The sequence below is a fragment of the Platalea leucorodia genome, assembly GCF_965183815.1.
Source record: "Platalea leucorodia genome assembly, chromosome: 5".
In the NCBI taxonomy this organism is placed as follows: Eukaryota; Metazoa; Chordata; class Aves; order Pelecaniformes; family Threskiornithidae; genus Platalea; species Platalea leucorodia.
The window spans coordinates 79,765,269-79,784,337 of NC_138827.1; the positions used below are offsets into that span (position 1 = coordinate 79,765,269).

Consider the following 19,069-nt stretch of genomic DNA (forward strand, 5'->3'; position numbering starts at 1 on the left):
TATAAGAAAAATATTTACAAGGTAAATTGAGACACAATTATTATTTTAAATGATTTTACTCTGTACATTTTTGTAGTGCTAAAAGCCATACACAGCACAGAAAGTTATAAAGGATAACGTTTAATATCAGTCTAATGAAAATTTTTAGCAGAAAGTTCTTTTAATCCAGTTCAGTTCCTTGATCTTATTTTTCACACAGCTCTACCAGCAGTTGTGCCAGCACAACAGAAGGGATGGCACAGGGTGGGAACAGCAGCCGAGGGGGAGTGGGGAAGAAGGGGTCGGAACTGTATAAACTAACCTTGCTGCTAAAGAAACGTGTCCATTACCAACATCAACACATACAGGTAGTGCTGCTCCCCTTTACTGGAATTGCTTATAGAAATACATCTAAATGGGACAATTTACAGCTGCAAAACCAATTCTAAATTAGTGAAAGAAAGTTACTAGCTGAAATTGTGTTTTTTAATGTATTATATAAACACACACACACAAAGTTAATTGGAAGATATTACCAGCATGAAAATACTCTTACCAGTATTAGTCAATAGAGTAAGTGGGGTTCAGCTTTGAGCAAAAGACACACCTCTTGAAGAACGAGGAGATGGGGAACTGAGAAAGCTGTCATCTTCAGGGATAGATTCAACAGCTGACAATGATTTGTAATACTCATCCTCTCCATCCAGCACTTTGATTTGGCTTGAAGGAAAACAAACAACATTTATTAAGTTAAAAAAATAATTCTGTCAATACCTTCAGAAATAAAAACTTCTCTGTGGATGTGAAAATGAAGAGTGCTAATACAAGAAAGGAAAAAAAAAAGATGGGATGATTTGATGAGAAAGATATAGCTTTTATACATACTTCTACTTTGCTATTACTTTTTTCTGATTATACTCTGAATGGTTCTGAGGATCAGTGAAATGCAATATAGTCTTTCAGTTTGGGTGTACAGAATGATAGACCAACTATTTGCATCAAATGGGCATTTCATTTGAGCAATGTGGCTTTTTTTGTCTGTATATGTTCCACAAGTAGGGTATGATTTTCATAACGTATTTCAGCTGATGGTTTGCTGTGAATATGAGCCAAAGACTACATCACCAATTTTTGGGGAAAGCCCTATTGATAGCAAGGGACTTTCATTTTCCTGTGATGTATAATGAGCACTGCAGTCCCATGTTAGTGTTTTTATTCCCTGAACGGAATACAGACTTTTTTAAACTAGGGGAAAGAGATAAAATAAACCAAATCTTGCACAGTCGTGCAAAATTTTGGGCTTTAACCTTGACTCAAAGACCTCCTATTCATACAGTTATATTCAGAGATTAATTAAAAACAGAGGAAATAATACAGAAAGTTCTTGTATATTTTTAGAGTAGATGCATTTGCAAGACCAAGCATCCATCAGTTCTCTCTGGTCCATGTGATCAGTCAATGAAATATTTTGGCAATTGTATAATAGCCAGCCTGGCTTTTGTAAATTGTTTTCAGTGATTTCTACCTATCACCAGGTGATAACTGCTCATGTGACAATGAGAACTAACTCAGTTCAACCGAGAAGGAGCAACTCCCTTTTGGGCTGAGTGACCTCTCTGTGAGTTCTTAAAATGTGCTCCCCCAGGAGGGTTGAAGCCCACTGCAAGTGTGCTGCTTGCAAAGCTGGCAGGGCTTCTGTCTGTGTTCTAGGTCAGAGAACTTCAGTTTCAAGACCCTTCATCTGGCACCTTTCACTAGTGCTAAATGCACTTAAAAACATGAAGAAAGCTATTTTTTTTTTTGTAGTAGTAGTACTCAGAGAGAGCTGGGGAGCATATTTTGTAAGAATCAGTTCTAGTGTCTGCAGACAGCAGTACATACAAGTTTTACATTTGCTTCTGCAGAAAATGTCCAATGTCAATGCACAGAGATATGTTAATTGTTTATTTTTAGAAACCTCTCTAGAAAGTTTTGCATATTCTGTAATATCACAAAGGACTTCTTCTGTTTACAGTTGCTTAGAACTAAGAAGATAGATATTTACCCAAGTTTTCTTGGCTTCCTCTTGCTCCCTTGATATTCTAGAGTTCCCTGTGGAGAGGGCCAAGAACACACAGTCAAAGCAAAGCAGCAAGTCGTTAATTTTTAATTCAAAGTGATTTTGTGTTGAATGCAAGCAGATGCTGATAATATCAGAAGTCACAGCATAATTTTTTTGATCAAAGGGCTCAAGTGAGCCTGATGAAGCATGCATCTTGCTCGTCTTTGATAAACCACATCAATTATTCACCGTGAAGGCAGACATCCTGACATGAAAGCAACAGATAAAGAGCATAAGCACATGTTCAAGACGAGAGCAGAAGAACGTGGGGGTGGGGCTGGAGGGGCTGAAACAGGTATTAATAACAGAATTATTAACTGGAAACAAAGCCAGTAAAACAGCTTTATTGCCACTTTGAACTCACATTTAACTGGTTATAGTACATGTTGTCCTCAGGGCTATTCAGCATTTTGGGCTGCTGACATCGTCGACGAGGTGTTCTCAGCTTCTGTTCAAGACAGTTTTCTGAACCTACAGTAAGATAACACAATTTAGTTTTAAGCTGTGCCAGGTGCTGTGAACGTCTTAGCGTATGTTAGTCTGTAAACAGCCTTTTCTTCTGTCCTATTTGGTCCTGGATTTATTAGCAAGTCTGTCCTATCCAAAGTAAGCACACAGAAACTTGGGGATCTTTGTTTTCTCTTTTGAAACTTAGTTCAAACACAAGTTTTTAAGCAGAACTTCACTTTTACTTTTATAACATTTTTTATTCTTCCATATATCTATATCACACAGCTTCTTATTCCTTTCACACTTTATCTTAGTATCTTCTGTTATCTAAGCAGGAAATGAGGTATATTGTGACTAGCCAGGGATATATCATTCAGCAGCAGCAAAACCATTTTTCTACAGTAGACAGTAATAAAGCCTTCTGACTGATGAGACTTAGTCTATTATCATCATTTTTATTATATAAAGAGGCTACCTTCTTGACATGGCTCTCTGTTTAATCAGAGTAATCGTACCAGTTTGGAATTATGCTTTCTTAATATAATTTGTGATGTGCTGTAAAGTAACAGTTGCTTAAAGTCATCTGCAAAGCAGAGTTTAAAGATGAAGGAAATATTTCAGAAGGGATGGATTCTGAAAAGAACTAACAGCCTTTTTATTCCCTTTTTTTTTTTGTATTAAGGAAAAAAGACATTATGGTGAGCTGTACTCTGTTTTACCAGGTGTTTTCTGTGGCACATCCTCTAGATTAGCAGGACAACTATTTTCAGGATAAATCAGAATCACTAGGTTACTCAAAGACACTGTGGGAGGTAAGGAAAGGTCATTTACCTTCCAAATAATTCTCCCAATGTCTTTGACTTTTCTGATATCTCCCTGTTAAAAATTACTTTAGTGACAGTATGAATAAAAACAGGTTTTGGTGGCACTGAAGGAAAAATATATATCTTATCACATTTGCATTCCATACTGCATGGGAAGCTTGCTCTGATACAGAAGACCAGCACAAAGATCAAGTAGCACATGAGTTCCTTTAAACACTTCAAAACTGAAGTCAATGATGTGGCTTGTGTGGATGCAGGGCTCTAATCTCACAAATCTATTTGTAAGATCTGGCCTTAAGGAGCAGGTAATATTACAAAGGAGGTTTATTATATACTCAGGTTTACAGTTTGCAACTACTGTACTTTTCTGTAATTAGTGAGTGAGGTAGGGGAGGTGGTTGAACTTCGGACTTTTCAGCCAAATAACTGGCTGTTCTGGGAGATTTTCTCTCTTTCACTGTCTTTCTCCCTCTCAACAGTAAAATTTGAAAGATACGAGTTTCCTCTTGGTGTGGGACTGCAATGTCTGTGTGGCAGGGGAGCACTTGTTTCGTGCCGACCATCATGTTCCCTCACAATACCTGCGAGGGGTGGTGGGTTAAAAGGCCACCAGGGAACTGACTGCAGAGCTGGGTCTGAAATTAAAAAACAATTTTATAGAGAAAGGTTATATTTCCACAGTAATACAAAATAACTTTTAAATAATGTGCTCATTCTGCTTGCCAATTTAATACCCAAAGCTTCCGTGCTTTATACTTTCAAGTTCAGTAAACCTTTATATTTTTGCTAAAGAGATTGTGATGGCTGAGCCTGCACCTTTACTACTTACCTGTATTGTATATAACTAGACAAGGCAGAAGCTGTTCCAGAAAATACTTCTGGGGAAATTGGGTGCCCAAGTAATATCTGTGTCTTTGGAATTTTTTTTCTCTAATATTTACATAGGACATAGGTACAATTTTGTTCTCTCTGAAGTCTCCAGAAGTTTTGCGGAAGACTATATTCTACTCTCTCTCTGTTTGCTCTGAAAGTTACTCAAATTGATCTTGGAGCTTTCTGTCTCAGGACAGCAGGGTCTGCAATTTTTGCAAGCAATGTTTCCAGTTGCAAAGCCATATGAGTTCCTTTTTACAGCAATGTAGTTCTCGAATACCTCTCCACAAATAATTTTTTTATTCTAGCAAGAGTCTGGTATGAATAAAGACTCAGGTCCTTACAGTTCTGCATAATTTCACACACCTCTCTGCAGCTTGCCAGAAGTAAAACCAAAGCACACAAATATTTAGAAATTTTCAAACAGTACAATAATATGATGGGGTACTCTTTTTTCCTTTCCCCCAAATGCTGTTGTGGCCTTCATGTTATTTTTTCAAAACACCTATAGGTATAGTCTTTGTTTTAAAAATGTCTTTTATTCATTAGGATTCTGAGACACTAATATTTTGCTCTAGCTTTTTATCCTGACACTTAATTATTTCTGTGTATTCTATGGGTGGTCTGCAGCTTGTGTCCTCCAAAGGAAATACCCTTTCAGTGGGCCCATTTGTCTTAGTGTTTAGTAGCATACTACACGAACAGTACAAAATCTGGTAACATTTATCATAAACTACCATATCTGGAGAAAACGGTATTAACATGTGCTCAACACTCAGCAGTTGAATAGGCACTTTAAATGCTGTTTTAAAATATTCTGCTTTGATGACAAACTTAAAGCCACCAATAAGAAGTCACTTGTCATTTTAATAGCAATAGCAGCACCACCAGCATGATTAACAGGGTATTGTCTACACTGCACCCAAGTTGTGCCAAGTGCCTCTGGCATGTCCAGACTCCTGAGTTTGCTACAAATTTAGAGACCAGAGGAGAGAGTGAGCACATGCACTTCCTTCGGGTTGCCCTTTAGCACCATTTTTTAAGTAAGAGATCTGGCCCCCTTTTGTCTGGAAGAAAACCTTTCCTTTGTAACTCTAAGTGCAGAAATTCCCTAGGTTACAATTTCTTTATTGGTAAATTCCTTACTGCAGTGCAGAAATAGCACAGAGTAGGCAAAATGCCTTCTGCCAAGTGCACTATGGCAGCTGATCTAGCAAGAGCAGGGTAGCTGAGGTTCTGGGCATCCTCCTCCTTTCCAGCTCGAACCCAGAGAGGCTGACACACATGGGTGTGCAGGCTCATGTGGATGCTTCCCTAAAGCTACCACAAAATTGATGTTGCCTACAGTGAAGGGAATTAGAAACTAGCAAATGGGTAAATCTGTTGGGAGTATAAAGTATTTATAAGTAAACAAACCGATGGCATTTCTGTTTACTCCTCTATTACTGCTACCGGTCATCCTTTTTATTTCTCTGATACATAAGAGCCCAAGCCAATAGACCAGGACCTTGCAGTGCTCAGACAGATTAAAAAGATGTGTGTTTTCAACTAAATGCAAAGTCAAACGCTCGAGTTGTTACATTTTTAAGAACTGGGAATTGCATAGTTGGAAAGCAGTGTCTCCAGGAGAGACTTGGGAACCATTACGGATATTCAGCTGAATATGACGTAGATTGGGTGCAAAGCAGAGGACTACTCAATAGAAATAGGAAAACAGTTTTATCGTTGAGTGCAGAATTATTTTAAACTGGGTGCTGTAAACTGCTGAATGTTTTGAGAACAAGAACAATCTGAAATCTGGAAAACCTGCCATATGGTGAGAAATTTAAGACGACTGTTCTATTTAATTTTTTTCAAAAGAAGGTTAAGAGGTGATTTGAAGCAAGTCTAAACTCCTGTATAGAAGATGGAGGGTTTTTCGCCTTCGGAAACAAAAGTCTGAGCTGTCTAATGGTCAGTGGCGGAAGAAAATTTCAGACCAGAAATACAGCACATAGTGAAAGCAATCAGCCAGGAGAAAAAAAAAAAAAAATTAGCAGTATGATGGAAGCTCAGGTTGAGACTGGAAGCTTTTAGAAAAGGTATGTTTTGATTCAAGCTAAAGTTAAGAACTATTCAAGATATGACACAGATCACTTCTAGCTTAATATGAGTTCATTTCTCCAATGTGATTTTTATCACGAGTCTCAATCTGCAGAAGATTTTGTATTGATCTTTTGATTTCTGGGATATACTTTCACCTCTGAATTTCCATGTTATGCTTCTTTGCTTTCTTATGGCTGAAATGGAAATATTTTTCTTCAATTAGCCTTCACATCCATCATACCGACACTTTTTATGACATCTCTTGGCTTGGAGATGATGAGCACATTTCTTATGCCATATCTTATTTAGATGATTTTTCTGTTTACAAATCCATCCTTTCCATAAGCTGCAAAGGACTCTCTCAGAAATGCACGAACTGCCAAACAGTAAGACTTAACAGAAGAATTCAAAATGCTCTTTAGCACTGACACAAGGACTTTTGCATCTAGGATTTGGGTCCTGACCAATACTTTCAAAACAGTACCTGCAAAAATGTGTTTTTCTAATGACTTCCCATGAGGGAGATGACTTCACTTGATATTCAGTGAAGATCTCATCTTAGATGTCTTGTTTGTCGTGCTTATCGTGGTATTGAAAACTTGGGGAGCAGGCACTGGGCACGCTCTTCACAGGAACTGAGTAGCATCAGATTTAGCTCTCTGAAATGAAGCTAGGGTCTTCATAAACTGTTCATGATTAAACCCTTGCTTCAAAAACCCCTTGATGCTGGTAACCTCGCCAAACATTGCTAATTTTTCCTATATGGCGAATTCTGCAGAGAAAATGGTGATGAGGCAGCTACAACTGCATTTGGAACTTATAAAATCCACTGATGCAAGTCAGATTGTTTTAAGGTTGGTGCAGCACAGAGGGGGCTCTAAACTCTGGATGACATCTTACTTTTAGCAAGGAATGCACAGAAGGGATCTTTGCCAATGTGTCCGTGCCGCAAAGGAGCCTGCGTTGACGATTCCCTTGCTGAAGGGACTCCATCCACTACAACACAGATTGAAAAGTGGAGCTGAGTACTTCCATTTTCCTTCTGAAGCCATTTACCCAAAGCAGGTTCGGAAGGGGTTAGTCTTGTCTCTTTTTCTGTTATAGGTGAACACAAACCTAATATTACAGGAAGGGTAGTCCTTCTCTCATTACTCAGACAGGGAGATTTAGAGTACGAGAAAGGGCAGCCTGCTAAAGGAAAGGTAATGGGGCCATTTAGGGGATCATATATATTACTAACAGAGTAAGCAAATAAAGTAGATAAATCAGTATGACCAAGAAAAATAGTAAGCATGTGGCTGATTTCCAATCTATAATATCAGATGAAACATGAAAGTGCAACCCTTAATTATAAGCAAATATTAGCACAGACTCATGGGATCTCATCATAACATCTCAAGGTCTACATTCATGAAAATTTAAGCAATGTTTAAAATCATGTTAATTTGTTCTTTGTTTGTTTCTTTTCCTGCCAGTCTAATTTATTCCAAAAGACTTTGGTTCTCAAGCCTGGATATATTGATCATGCCTATGTAAAGCATTGTTATAGCCTGGGGAGAAGACTTTTGTGCAAAAAACTTGTCTTTGTTCTCCTTTGATAATTTATATGTATTTTGATGTTTTCAAGCTTTTCCAGTTTTGAATCATTTTTCAAGGCAGCAAGTTAACTTCACTTTTTCTCTTGAAGTCTTAGGCAAATGCAGAAATGACCTCACAGAGAATGATAATATACATTCTCCTTCTGGACTGGATGCTAAGTGGATAATTATGTGCAGCATGTTGATTTCAAGGAACAGCTACATTTTCTTCTGTGCCCTACCAGTCTGTTCAAGCAGAGGACTCCAGGGGCTAGTGATTCTGGTCCCACTCAGTGTTAAGTGGGAGTGACTGAATGTCACTTACGCAGTAGAAAACGCTGTAAATGAACTAGGCTTCATGATTTTAATTATTTCAGCTGTATTTAAAATAAGAGAGATTTACAAAGGGCACATAACACTGTTTGTCCACGAGTGTTCCTACAAACATATTTTCCTCCCTTTCTCATTCCCATGATTCTCCACCATTTGCACAAATTTGCATCACACCATAAGTGCAAAACGGGAGTAAAACGAAAAACTTGCCCGAGAAGCAGAGAGGCAGTTAGCCCCCACTGAGCTCCTGCTGCGCCTGCCGGCCTGCCGGCCATACTCAAGCCAGTTAATGCAGAACTATCTTGCACATCCCTGTACTAAACCGTGGTCAGTGTGACTTTAGTATGAGCACACATTAAGAGATGGCAGGCCCACATTGCAGGGTATTTGTACACTGCCTGTTAAATGCTAGCAACGTGCTAGTAACTATAAATGCATCAGAAACAAGGACAGGCTAACAGGTCTAATAGGCTTCACAGAACAAGTACTGTAGAATAATCTGTAGCTTCATTTGGGAATAATGAAGTTATCAGGTCTATGCTATATACTATAAATTTAATTATATTATGGTAGTTCTGCAAAAATGCTGGAGGCTGATAGAAAATAAACACGCTGCCTCTGAAAGATTTTAATCTCAGTACAGGCAAAACCACACCAAGAGACAACAACATAGGGTAGGAGAGAATAAAGAGCAAGACTACTTGGTGACTTAAGTAATGAGGTATGTCTCTAATAATCTTCTTTTCCCTTCTGAGGTTAATGAGAGGGGAAAGAGAAAACTACAGGAAAGAGAAATGGACAGGAAAAAGACAAAAAATGAAACAATCAAGTAAGATACTGAGAAACTAAGGAAGAGAAGAAAAGGGAACAAACAATTAATGGTGAAGCTGTAGAACCCACGTTCTGGCATCAGAGGATTAGATTAATCTAGTAACATCAGGCATATTGGCATATTTAATACCATTAACAATTATAATTCTCTCCAGGATACTTCATGCTTACCTAGCAGTAGCTTCAGAGCTCTGCAAATATTCAACAAGGCCATCCACTCTGTTGATACAATGAGATACAGTATGACAGGAACCATTCTTGCCACCAAATTCCCTCAGTCCCTTCCTCTACAGAAGAGTGTCCAGAAATACTTATAGGGGCTGGTGCTCTTCATGCTGCTAGTGACAAGCAAGCATGGAAAAAACAATAAATCATATGTCCTTTGAGGAGTTACAAGGCCTCAGCCCTTGCTAACTCTCACAAAATATCTTACTGGAGCTTCACATAAGTGTTGCTAAGGGAAAGGATGTTAACTACTTTAAAAAATATATATTAATGCTTAGAAAGAGTGATTAATCCTTAGCAAATGCTGCAACTCCAGTGTACTCAAAGCTTTTACTGGGATTCAGTAGGTAAGAATAATAAGTTAGATTTAATTATTTTCAGTGTCAAGCCCTTTGTAGTCTAAGTCTATAGCTCCAAATGTAGTTACCAGATTCACTGAAAACACAGAATCTGGAGGGGTAAAAAGTCCTATAACAGAAAGATTTAAAATAAAACAAAACCAAGCTTTACGATCACCTCAGGTCCCCCACACAACTGTGGTGAACTAGAATGCTGTTTATTCAGATGGAGTGTGCTCATAGTGCCAAGAGCCATAGACTGCTAGGGAAATTAGTGTAGCCTCTTTGATGTCATGTGCATCCCAGAATCTGTAACACACTGCTAAAACTGTGAGCATAGCCTTTTGTTTATAACCCTAAACAGAACCATTTGAATACACACACTGAAAGAACTCGTAACAGAAGCAATGCATTTTCTTCCACCCAGTGATTCATTACTTACAGCTTCATTTTGGATACTGCAGTTCTATGCAAAGCCATATGCTTTAGATTATAAAGCACACTAAGCAAATCATAAGTTTTTCAAGATGGTATGTAAAGGCTGTTTTTGCATCTGTTTGTTGCCAACGACCCAGATGATACTGTAATTAGAACAACAAATATTTTACGTGAAATCAATCATTTAGCTGTCTCTGAACCCTGAGACAATGGCTTTTAGATACACTTTGTTGGGAAACAAGATCCATAAATAGTTAGAATCTTGGCTTTTGTTGTTTTTTTCCCTTCCAACACAATTCTGATCCTTCAGCATTTGTCAGTTCTTTCAGTTTCTATTGTGAGTGATTTAACTGTAGCGGGAAAAGGCAGAGATTAAACAAAGCATACCAAAGAACTAAACTGTCAGTGACTAACATGGGTAAGACTCAGATCTGTCAGCAAACAGCATGCTTCTACAAGTACGGTCCTGAAGACGTCTTCCTACACACGTTGAATATACACAACCCCTCATATGCCCTGCACGTAATAACATCTAACAGAGGGTTCCAGAGGTGTGGCAACTAGTCAACTAAGCAGTCAAAGCCCAAGAGGTTTACACAGCTACAACTTCAACTTCAGGAGAAAAGTCATGCCAAACCATCCTGAATGACAGAAACTAATCCTGGACAATGAAGAAAACTTAACTGATGATTATTTTTCTTCCCCTCCTTAAACTTGACCCAAGGCGGTTGCGGAAGCTGCTTTTTGGTTAATTCTTGTGATCTTTTCAGAAGAGACAGTTACTGATGAAAACCAGGACATTTCAGGTATGCTGGAATTGCTACATATCACAGCATATTTCCTGATTTTAGAAGACCTGCTTAATCCAATAGCCACCAGGTGATACGAAATAGCTATCTTACATTATCATGTGAGGTAAGTGATGTCTCTCTTGCTGTTTGAGCGACGCTGTATAATCAATACGAGTGAATGAAGCCTTTCACAGGGGAAAAACCTACCGAGAGCAATTAAATACGAAGAGATCACTTCCGGATCGGGAAATCCCTGAGCCACACACCATGCTAGGCTGGAGTGTGTTCTGGGCAAATGTCTCTGCTTGCCCTACTTTTGTACTATACCCTACTATACTTGCGTTTTTGTTAGCACTGCACTAGATCATCCTGAGCTTCTGGAAGGCAGAAGTAGAAATCCCATGCAAAGAGGAATACAAAGGAAAGCAAGGCATTCTTCAATTTCTGGACATGCCCCATTTTCCCTTCTCTGTAAGTATTTGTCTGAGGTACTAGTCTTGAAGTAGAAACACTGGGACACCCACACAGGCACTGTGCACCCAGAAGCTTGCCATGATGCAAGCTTGTCCCATCACCATTATGTCATGGTTGGGACTCAGCCTGTTGGTGCAGTTTATTTATTTAATGAAGTTAAAGAAAACAGGATTAGAAAGAACCTCAAGTGACTATTTTGTCCTTCCCTGCCTTCCAAAGTAAAACCACATCTCATGTTGGAGTTATGAGAAATTTTCAAAATTGCTCAGAAACAAAAGATATAAAAAAAATCCTCACAACCACAGCATCCACAATGGAGCCACTCATTATTACTTCTGCACAAGAAGATGACAGATATTCCTTTAAAGAAGAATTAGGATGATGATTTAGTCAATCTGATTGATTAAATAGCTTTGGCAACTTTAAAGTACGAATCCTAAATATCATGACAGTATCATTAATTTTAGAGATATTCTCCAAAGTACATTTGGACCTGCTAATGCACAAGGTTTTAAACTGCAGATTGTGGATCTCAAGAGCTGCCTATCACGTGCTAATATGCCTCAGAAAACTCACTGGACACTTGGCACTCATTCATCTTGTGGATTCTAGCTAAGCAAAGCAAAGCATATGGTGAAAAAGATGAAACAAACATAAAAAGTAAACACTGCGATTAACTTTTAAAAATAAAAAGTCAAAACATTCAGTGCATTAGAGAACAGTAACAAATCACAAATACCTTTCTAATGCTGCTTCTCTACAGAGCCAACTACTGAAGTTGCCAAAAATGCATCATACAAATGTGGGGAGTTAGTCTGTGCAATCAAAAGTAGGGCAGGAGGCAATCTGTAAGTTCACACTCAGTTAAGATGTGGTTCATAATGGACCTGTGTTTCAGAGTTGCTGTCCTAGCATATAGCCGGGATGCTTTTAAAGGTAATCCCTCACCTTCTTCCAAACTGTATTAATAACATTTTTATCCCATACCCTCTGAGATTAAGCCACTTGATTGACTTTGAATTCTGGACACACAGGAAATTTGTATTAATTTAGCATAATGATGAGGCGCAATAAAGGCTCTGTGGAACCACAACAGCATGGTCTCTAAGGTTTTGTTTGTTACAGAAACACAATTTGCATATCTAAAGGGTTGAAACCATGGGTCCATATTGATACAACTAGTATCTCAAATTTGAGTGTAGCAGATTCAGCATATATTTCAAAGAATAAATGGTAGAAGCCCAAGATAAAACTCTCAGTAGATTTCTTCATTAAGAAATAAGGGTTTTTTTGGAATTCAAGGTAGTTGGCAGCAGTAACTTTTAAAGGAAATATTAAAGAAAGCTTGACTGAAGTCTGCAAAAACACTACTAGTTAGGTATTTGCTTCCCAGTGTTGCTACAATGATTTGGTCTGACATTTGTAAATGTTGGAAGTAAAGAAGGTATCTTGGCTAGATAAAGGAAACTAATGCTGCCAACCTACGTGCTATGGCGATCCATTCCTTCAAGGGGTTGTTAATTGCTACTGGGACTCCTAACATTAGACCTACAATTAGTGACGGTTCACAAGTGATCTCCAAATCAAACTCAGGCCAGTAAATTCTAAGGGAATATTTTGAAAGAGAAACTGAAGAAGCATGAGTAAACTATTCAGTTAATGACAGAGCAAGAAAAATAAGTAGGACTAGAAAAAACCTTCAGGGTTGAAAGATGTCAGTATCCTGTGAAAGAGCATCTAGGTTTTTTTCTTCCTTCCAACTGCAAGTCACAAACCTGTTATTGACAACTTACACTATGAATCCCATGGTAGAATGCTGGACGCATATAAAAATAAGGGGTCATTATTTCCAGAGGTGTAGTTCATTAACTTTCATCCTGAAAAGTTAGATGGGAGCTTCCAGTAGTAGCAAAGTGTATTCAGAAAATGTAGAAAAGATGCTAAAGAAAACTGAGTGAGGTTTGAAAAGAATTTCAGCACTGGAATCTCAATCCTAATACAGCAATTGTAGGCTATGTATTTCATGATACCTAGCCACACCACCTGCAGTAAGAGTCTGGGGCGGGCAAAGCACATAGAATATGTGTACTTTTCATCCAGTCCTTCCTAAAAGCATTTAAAGAAAAATTTGGCAAAGACTTCAGCTCATGGGAGCAGAGGAAGACATACACGTATGTGCACATATAAAAATAAAGCGAGTTGACTTTCCTATATTATAGTGACTTGCTTATGTGACAATATGTTGTTTTGTTCTGAAATCACCTTTCTTGACAGGGCACAGCTTGCGTTAGTACACCAGCTCACTGGATTATATTCCCCTCTGAACACAGTCTTTGTACTTGAGTGTCACTTATTTTAAATCGGTAAATGCTACAGAATAAGTTGGATTTTTTATTTTTCTCATAAATACATGGCAAATTGTATTGATTTTGATGACATTTTATTCCTCAGAGCTTAATGAACCCTTCTCTACCGAAGTGAGTGGCGATTTCAGGATTCAAACTGAGGCCCTAGGAGGGCTGATTTTTAAACCATTACGGCTCACCCCTTCTGGAAAATTAGGCTCCTTCATGGCATCTTAGTGTAGGTACACAGAATTTCTTGTCACTCCAGAAAATACAGACTAAGTGATTTCAGAAATTTTTGGGGGGAATTGATTTGGATATGTTTTCCATCTCTTAACTACTATAGATCTTTGATTTTTTTCAACCCTTTTCTTGCAACTGTACTAGATTCTTGGCTGGTAATTGAATAATATATCCCTATAGAATAGTTTGTGGTACAGCAACATCAAATTCTGTTTGTGTCCTGATTCTGTACTTGGGTCTGTGGGTATTGCAGGCATGTGAAGTTGTGAATTAACACTTTATTAGTTACTGTGCACTAATTCCTTGGGTGAATGACCTACAAAGGATCACACAGAGTTACAACATGAATAAACTAGTGCATTGCAAGTGTACCTATCGCCACGGAATGCCACTTCTGATTTATCTGTTTCGGATAGCCGAGAAGTATGGCCATATTAACATAACTCTCTTCCATAACATATCCTGCTTCTCAGTAGGACTAATTAGTTTAGGCACGGCACTGCACTCATCCAGCTATACTGCCTCCAGGGTCTGATTCACATCTAGCTTGAGCAGCTTTGCAAAGCACTGGCATGCGCTGAATGGCTATATCATAAACCTATATTATGGCTTATTCTATACTAACTTTCCCATGGAGAAAAAAACTAAAAATCAGTTTTACCACTGTGAACAGATTCATCAAAATCTCCTGTTAAAGTAATGCCATCATAATAACGACAATATCCTGTCCCCAGCAGAAAGGCTCATATCCTGACAACACTAACATCGATGCACACCTTCACTACTAGAATTAGTTCCTCTGAAGCCAGCCCCAACACTAAGCATATGAATACAAGGGAAAAAATGGGAAGTATCAGAAAACCACATTGATATTAATATAGTTTAGAGAAATATGATTACAATGGAAATGTATAATAGAATTTTGAACTTCTCCCTTTAGAAAGGACTGTCTTAATTGTTTTGATTATTTAAAAGGCCTTATGAAGTAAAAGGCTATGGGCAGAGAGAAATACACATTTCTCTTCATTTGTAGAAGATATAATAAATTTTAAAAGTCCAGCTCTCTACCTACACAATACTTGAATTAACTCATGAAGCAGTTTTAATTCAGAGATAAATGAGAGCCATACACTTTCTACAAACACACAATAACGTGTAGGAGTACTTAAGCTAATCTTCGATGAAAAATTCTTATGTTAGGTTCTTCAACAAAATAAGCATAAGAATAACTTTTGCTTTCATGGAAAGTATCAATTCCACATGTAGCTGCTCAGCATTGTCTAAATTAAATGAATCTGAGACTGGTGGGTGGACAGAGGCAAACTGAAGATAATCAGCAAAATTTATGTTTTCAAATAATGTACAAAACACATAAATCACTTCGAAGAGGCCCACAAAATTATAATTTTTGAAAAAAATATTTAATTTATAATATAGCAAAAAGCAAAGAAACATGACTTGTGGACCATAAGTTACAGTTCATTGTTTGCTTTCACAAGGTAGAGTGGCAGGAAATGATCTTCCTCTCGTCACACATTTCATTTTTGATTAGGTGATTTTGCATTATTTGTAACTTCAAAAAGCAGCCACAAAAATACGAGGTGCCAAAGATGTTTTTTCTTCTCTGAAGATGCAATTTTCTAGAAGAAAACTGTCTACAACACCATATACAGCAAAACGAGATTTTCAGTTTTTACTGCAAGCACTCACTCATGCCAGCAATCTACATGAAGTCAATGTGTTATGCCACTGCATAATGACAGATCACGTGAGGCCTTGCAGGATGGGACCAATATTCTTTAAAATATATGTTATTATTTAATGATTTATCCCTTTTTATTACTGTCAACCAATAACATGTATTTGTTCAAAACAAATTACTGTTCTTTCATCATTATGTTGACATCATTTTGTTCAGAAGAATCCACGGTACAAAAAGGGCAACATTATTTACACAGAACCATAAATCCTTATTTTTCTTTCTAAAATACATAGTAGAGGTTAACTACTACTTTTTTGCATTCTGCATGTGTCTCTGCTATGAGGACTTGATCTGGAAAGTTTATGCAGAGATACAAAACACCTTAGGTAGCTATTTTGGCATATGAAGTCTTAGCTTTATGTGTTTTGTGTATTTATTTTCTAAAGAAAGAGGGCTCTAGTTACTATGTTTCAAAATAAAGCCTTGCAGGGTAGGATGTGAGCAGGCAGGCTACACAGCTGCTGTGTGGCCTGTGATGGGAAGGTGCCTGTACCACCTGACAGTGCCAGCAAAGGGCTAATGTCCTCATTACACTCATCCTTCTTTCTCTTTCTCCCATGGCTGCAGACAGCCAGGACTAGGATAAGTGTGGATATAGTTTGAACATTGATAAATTTGCAACATCAGCCTTGTGAGGGATGAATTTCCCAGTCATCTCTGCTGAAGTGTTAAATTCAGATGTCTAATGATGACATTTTAAACATCATCATTACTTATTTCACTGGAGCTCAACACACACAGAGGAAGAGATAGTCAATCATATTATGAAGAGCTACATGATGTATTGCTCCTCTTACACAAGAAACAGCAGTAGCTGGTGCCACTATTCAAGAAAGTCCTCAAACACTAGCCGTGAACCTTGGACCACAGAAAGGAGGCTGAGCCCATCAGAGTTCATCCTTGTAATGAAACACCACGGTAGGAGAGGGTTCAAGGGGACCAAGGAGCTGAGAGAGCACACCTGATTATCTTTTCTGGTTTTATTTGTGGACGACGAAAATAGTCAGAAGTAAATGTTTCATGTCCTGTCATGTATCGCATCACTGAAGAGGAGGCAAAGGTTGTACTTCATGTAGAACCAAAGGGACAAAAGCAGTAATCCTGCCTGCAACTGCACTGCACTCTTCTCATCCTTTTAAAGAACTTATGGCAAACCTGTGGATAAGAAGTGCTCTGCTGCTGCCAAGTGCAACTAAGATGGCATCCAGCCATATTTCTAACATCTAGTAAAACCAGAACTATGGCAATTTAACTTAGTATCCATCAGAAAAATGTGCTTATTGTCTGTACTCAATGGGAAAAAACCCCGATCAATAACATCACAAGAACTGCCTATGCTTTTTTTTTCTTATTTTTTTGATGGTATAAAACAGTCTCTTCTAGATTACTGGCATTTGAACATGAGAAACTATTAAAGTAGCACACAAAGTCAATGAAACGATCTCACTAGACTTGCCAATGTGCATAAGGGGTTTTATCTTTAAAAATAGCCTAGTATTTAGTTGTATAAGCTCCAAATGGTGTTTAATGGGTGAAAATGCTTAAAGATTTCTGAAAGATGTTCCTACTTCTTGGCCATTAGCATGCTGCACCAGGAGAATTTAAATCTGCTTTCAGTTCTGGGTACTCAAGATCACAGCCCTCCTTATTTCTAAAGGGGAGGGATTTTCACCTATGTGGAAGAGAAGCATCCCAATAAAAACTATAAAGCACAGCCACTAATGGGCCCTCTTCAGGAAGTGCCATGACCAGACAACTGTAACTGCACCAGAGTTAGAAGTTAGTCAACCTTCTTTTTTATTCAATTATTTCTTCACTAATACTGGAATTTTAGGGCAACAAAAACTTTTTTGTGAATTCAGGTCATATTAGCTAACAGTTTCAGCTGAAACAACATGAAAAAACTTCAGAGATGTTGAAACAATTCATTCTGGCATCTCAGAAACAAAACATTTTGATTTTGTCACAAGGGGACTCCTTTCCCAAAACAGAGGAGGTAGTGCTGCCACCCCTGATATCCAAAAACTCAGTGATTAGGCCAGGTTCTTAGGTTGTGAAAGATGTAGCTTCAAACACCTCCTTTAACTGATTTGGTACAGGGACTTGAACCCAAACATCACGTTTCTCAGGAGAGTAACCTAACTGCTGGGCTAGAAAATATTCTTAGGTAGGTTCCTCTCAGCCTCATTTGTTGAAAGTGTCCCACTTTGCATAAAGTAGTTAAATATTCATTGAAACAGAGATTGAAAGCCAGGTGCTGGCCCCCTTTTCCTCTGACTGCTCAAATTACCAGGATCTCAAGTCATTCACATGCTCTCTGTTTCTGTGGCCTACTTACTATTTAATGTACATTCCACTGATGGGAGAAAGGGGAGAAGGAGAAAATGCTTTCTTCTCTGAACTTCTGTATCTGCCTTGGGCATAGCCCAGGCCGGTGAAAATATGGGTCAGTCAAAGTTTTGAGCCTTACCTTTGGAAGGACAGTAGTATGGAAGGTAAGAAATTATCACTTTCCACCGTGTATAGTAGTTAAAAATAAAGTAGTTTAATGACAAGAAATAGTATTATTTAAAAGAGAAAGAAGTGAGACATCTGCATCTATTTGTATCCAGCGTTTATCCCTATTGGCACAATTAATAAAAGCTATGCATAAATCACACAAAGTTCATTAAATCCACTGGCTCATGCTGCTGACTAATTGGTAAATACACTCTCGATAAAAATGTAAAATGTATGCCAACTCCACATTTTAAAACTGGTTTCTAGTTAAGATGTCTCTGCTTCCCAGTTGCTTTTCCAACAGAGCTTGATTTTCACAGTTATTGGTCTTAGGGAAACAATAATGCCCAGAACAGTGCCAAAAGATCTTAGGCCCTAGAGCAGGAAAACAAAAAGCAGCTCTATTGAGCTTACAGAGACTAAGGAGTTAGTTATCCTGTGTCTAGGGCAATTTTCTAAGGTACCTGTGAATCTAAGGTCTGCTGATGCCAGCTGTGCACATTTCAGTAGACTCTTTCGGGCACTTTAACTGCTTTATGAATGTGGCCTTTAGCACTTGCTTCTGCAATGTTGCCTTCAACTAGTCCGATGTGAAGGTATCATTGCTCAGTGAAACTTTGATCAAGTCAAATCTGGCAATTCTGATAAATTAAAGGTCCAGGAACTATGCAGGCCTGTGCAGACAGACAGTCTGACACTGTCAGAATTAGACACAAATAAAAAATAATTATGAAAAACATGACAAGTGTGAGAGCGGCTGAGGCTGGAGCCATCTACCCCAACACTTCTGTAAAGGCAACAGAATCTCCACTCATTTAGACAGGGTGAAGCCTCTGTACTCCCCAACCCAGCACACCCTCCTTTTCAGAGAAGGCCACCACCCAGCCAGCCACAGATTTTT

The 19,069-nt window shown here is 38.3% G+C and overlaps 1 protein-coding gene across 1 annotated transcript in view; it reads right to left on the reverse strand.

The window, feature by feature from the left end:
* Positions 1 to 563: 563 nt before the first annotated feature.
* MYO3B (myosin IIIB) overlaps positions 564 to 19,069 on the reverse strand; it is a gene marked incomplete at both ends in the record, with an annotated part of 209,195 nt that continues 190,689 nt past the window's right edge. Inside the window, 3 exon segments of the mRNA XM_082311465.1 lie at positions 564 to 699; positions 2,024 to 2,070; positions 2,445 to 2,551. Coding sequence (XP_082167591.1) covers positions 564 to 699; positions 2,024 to 2,070; positions 2,445 to 2,551 — 290 coding nt within the window.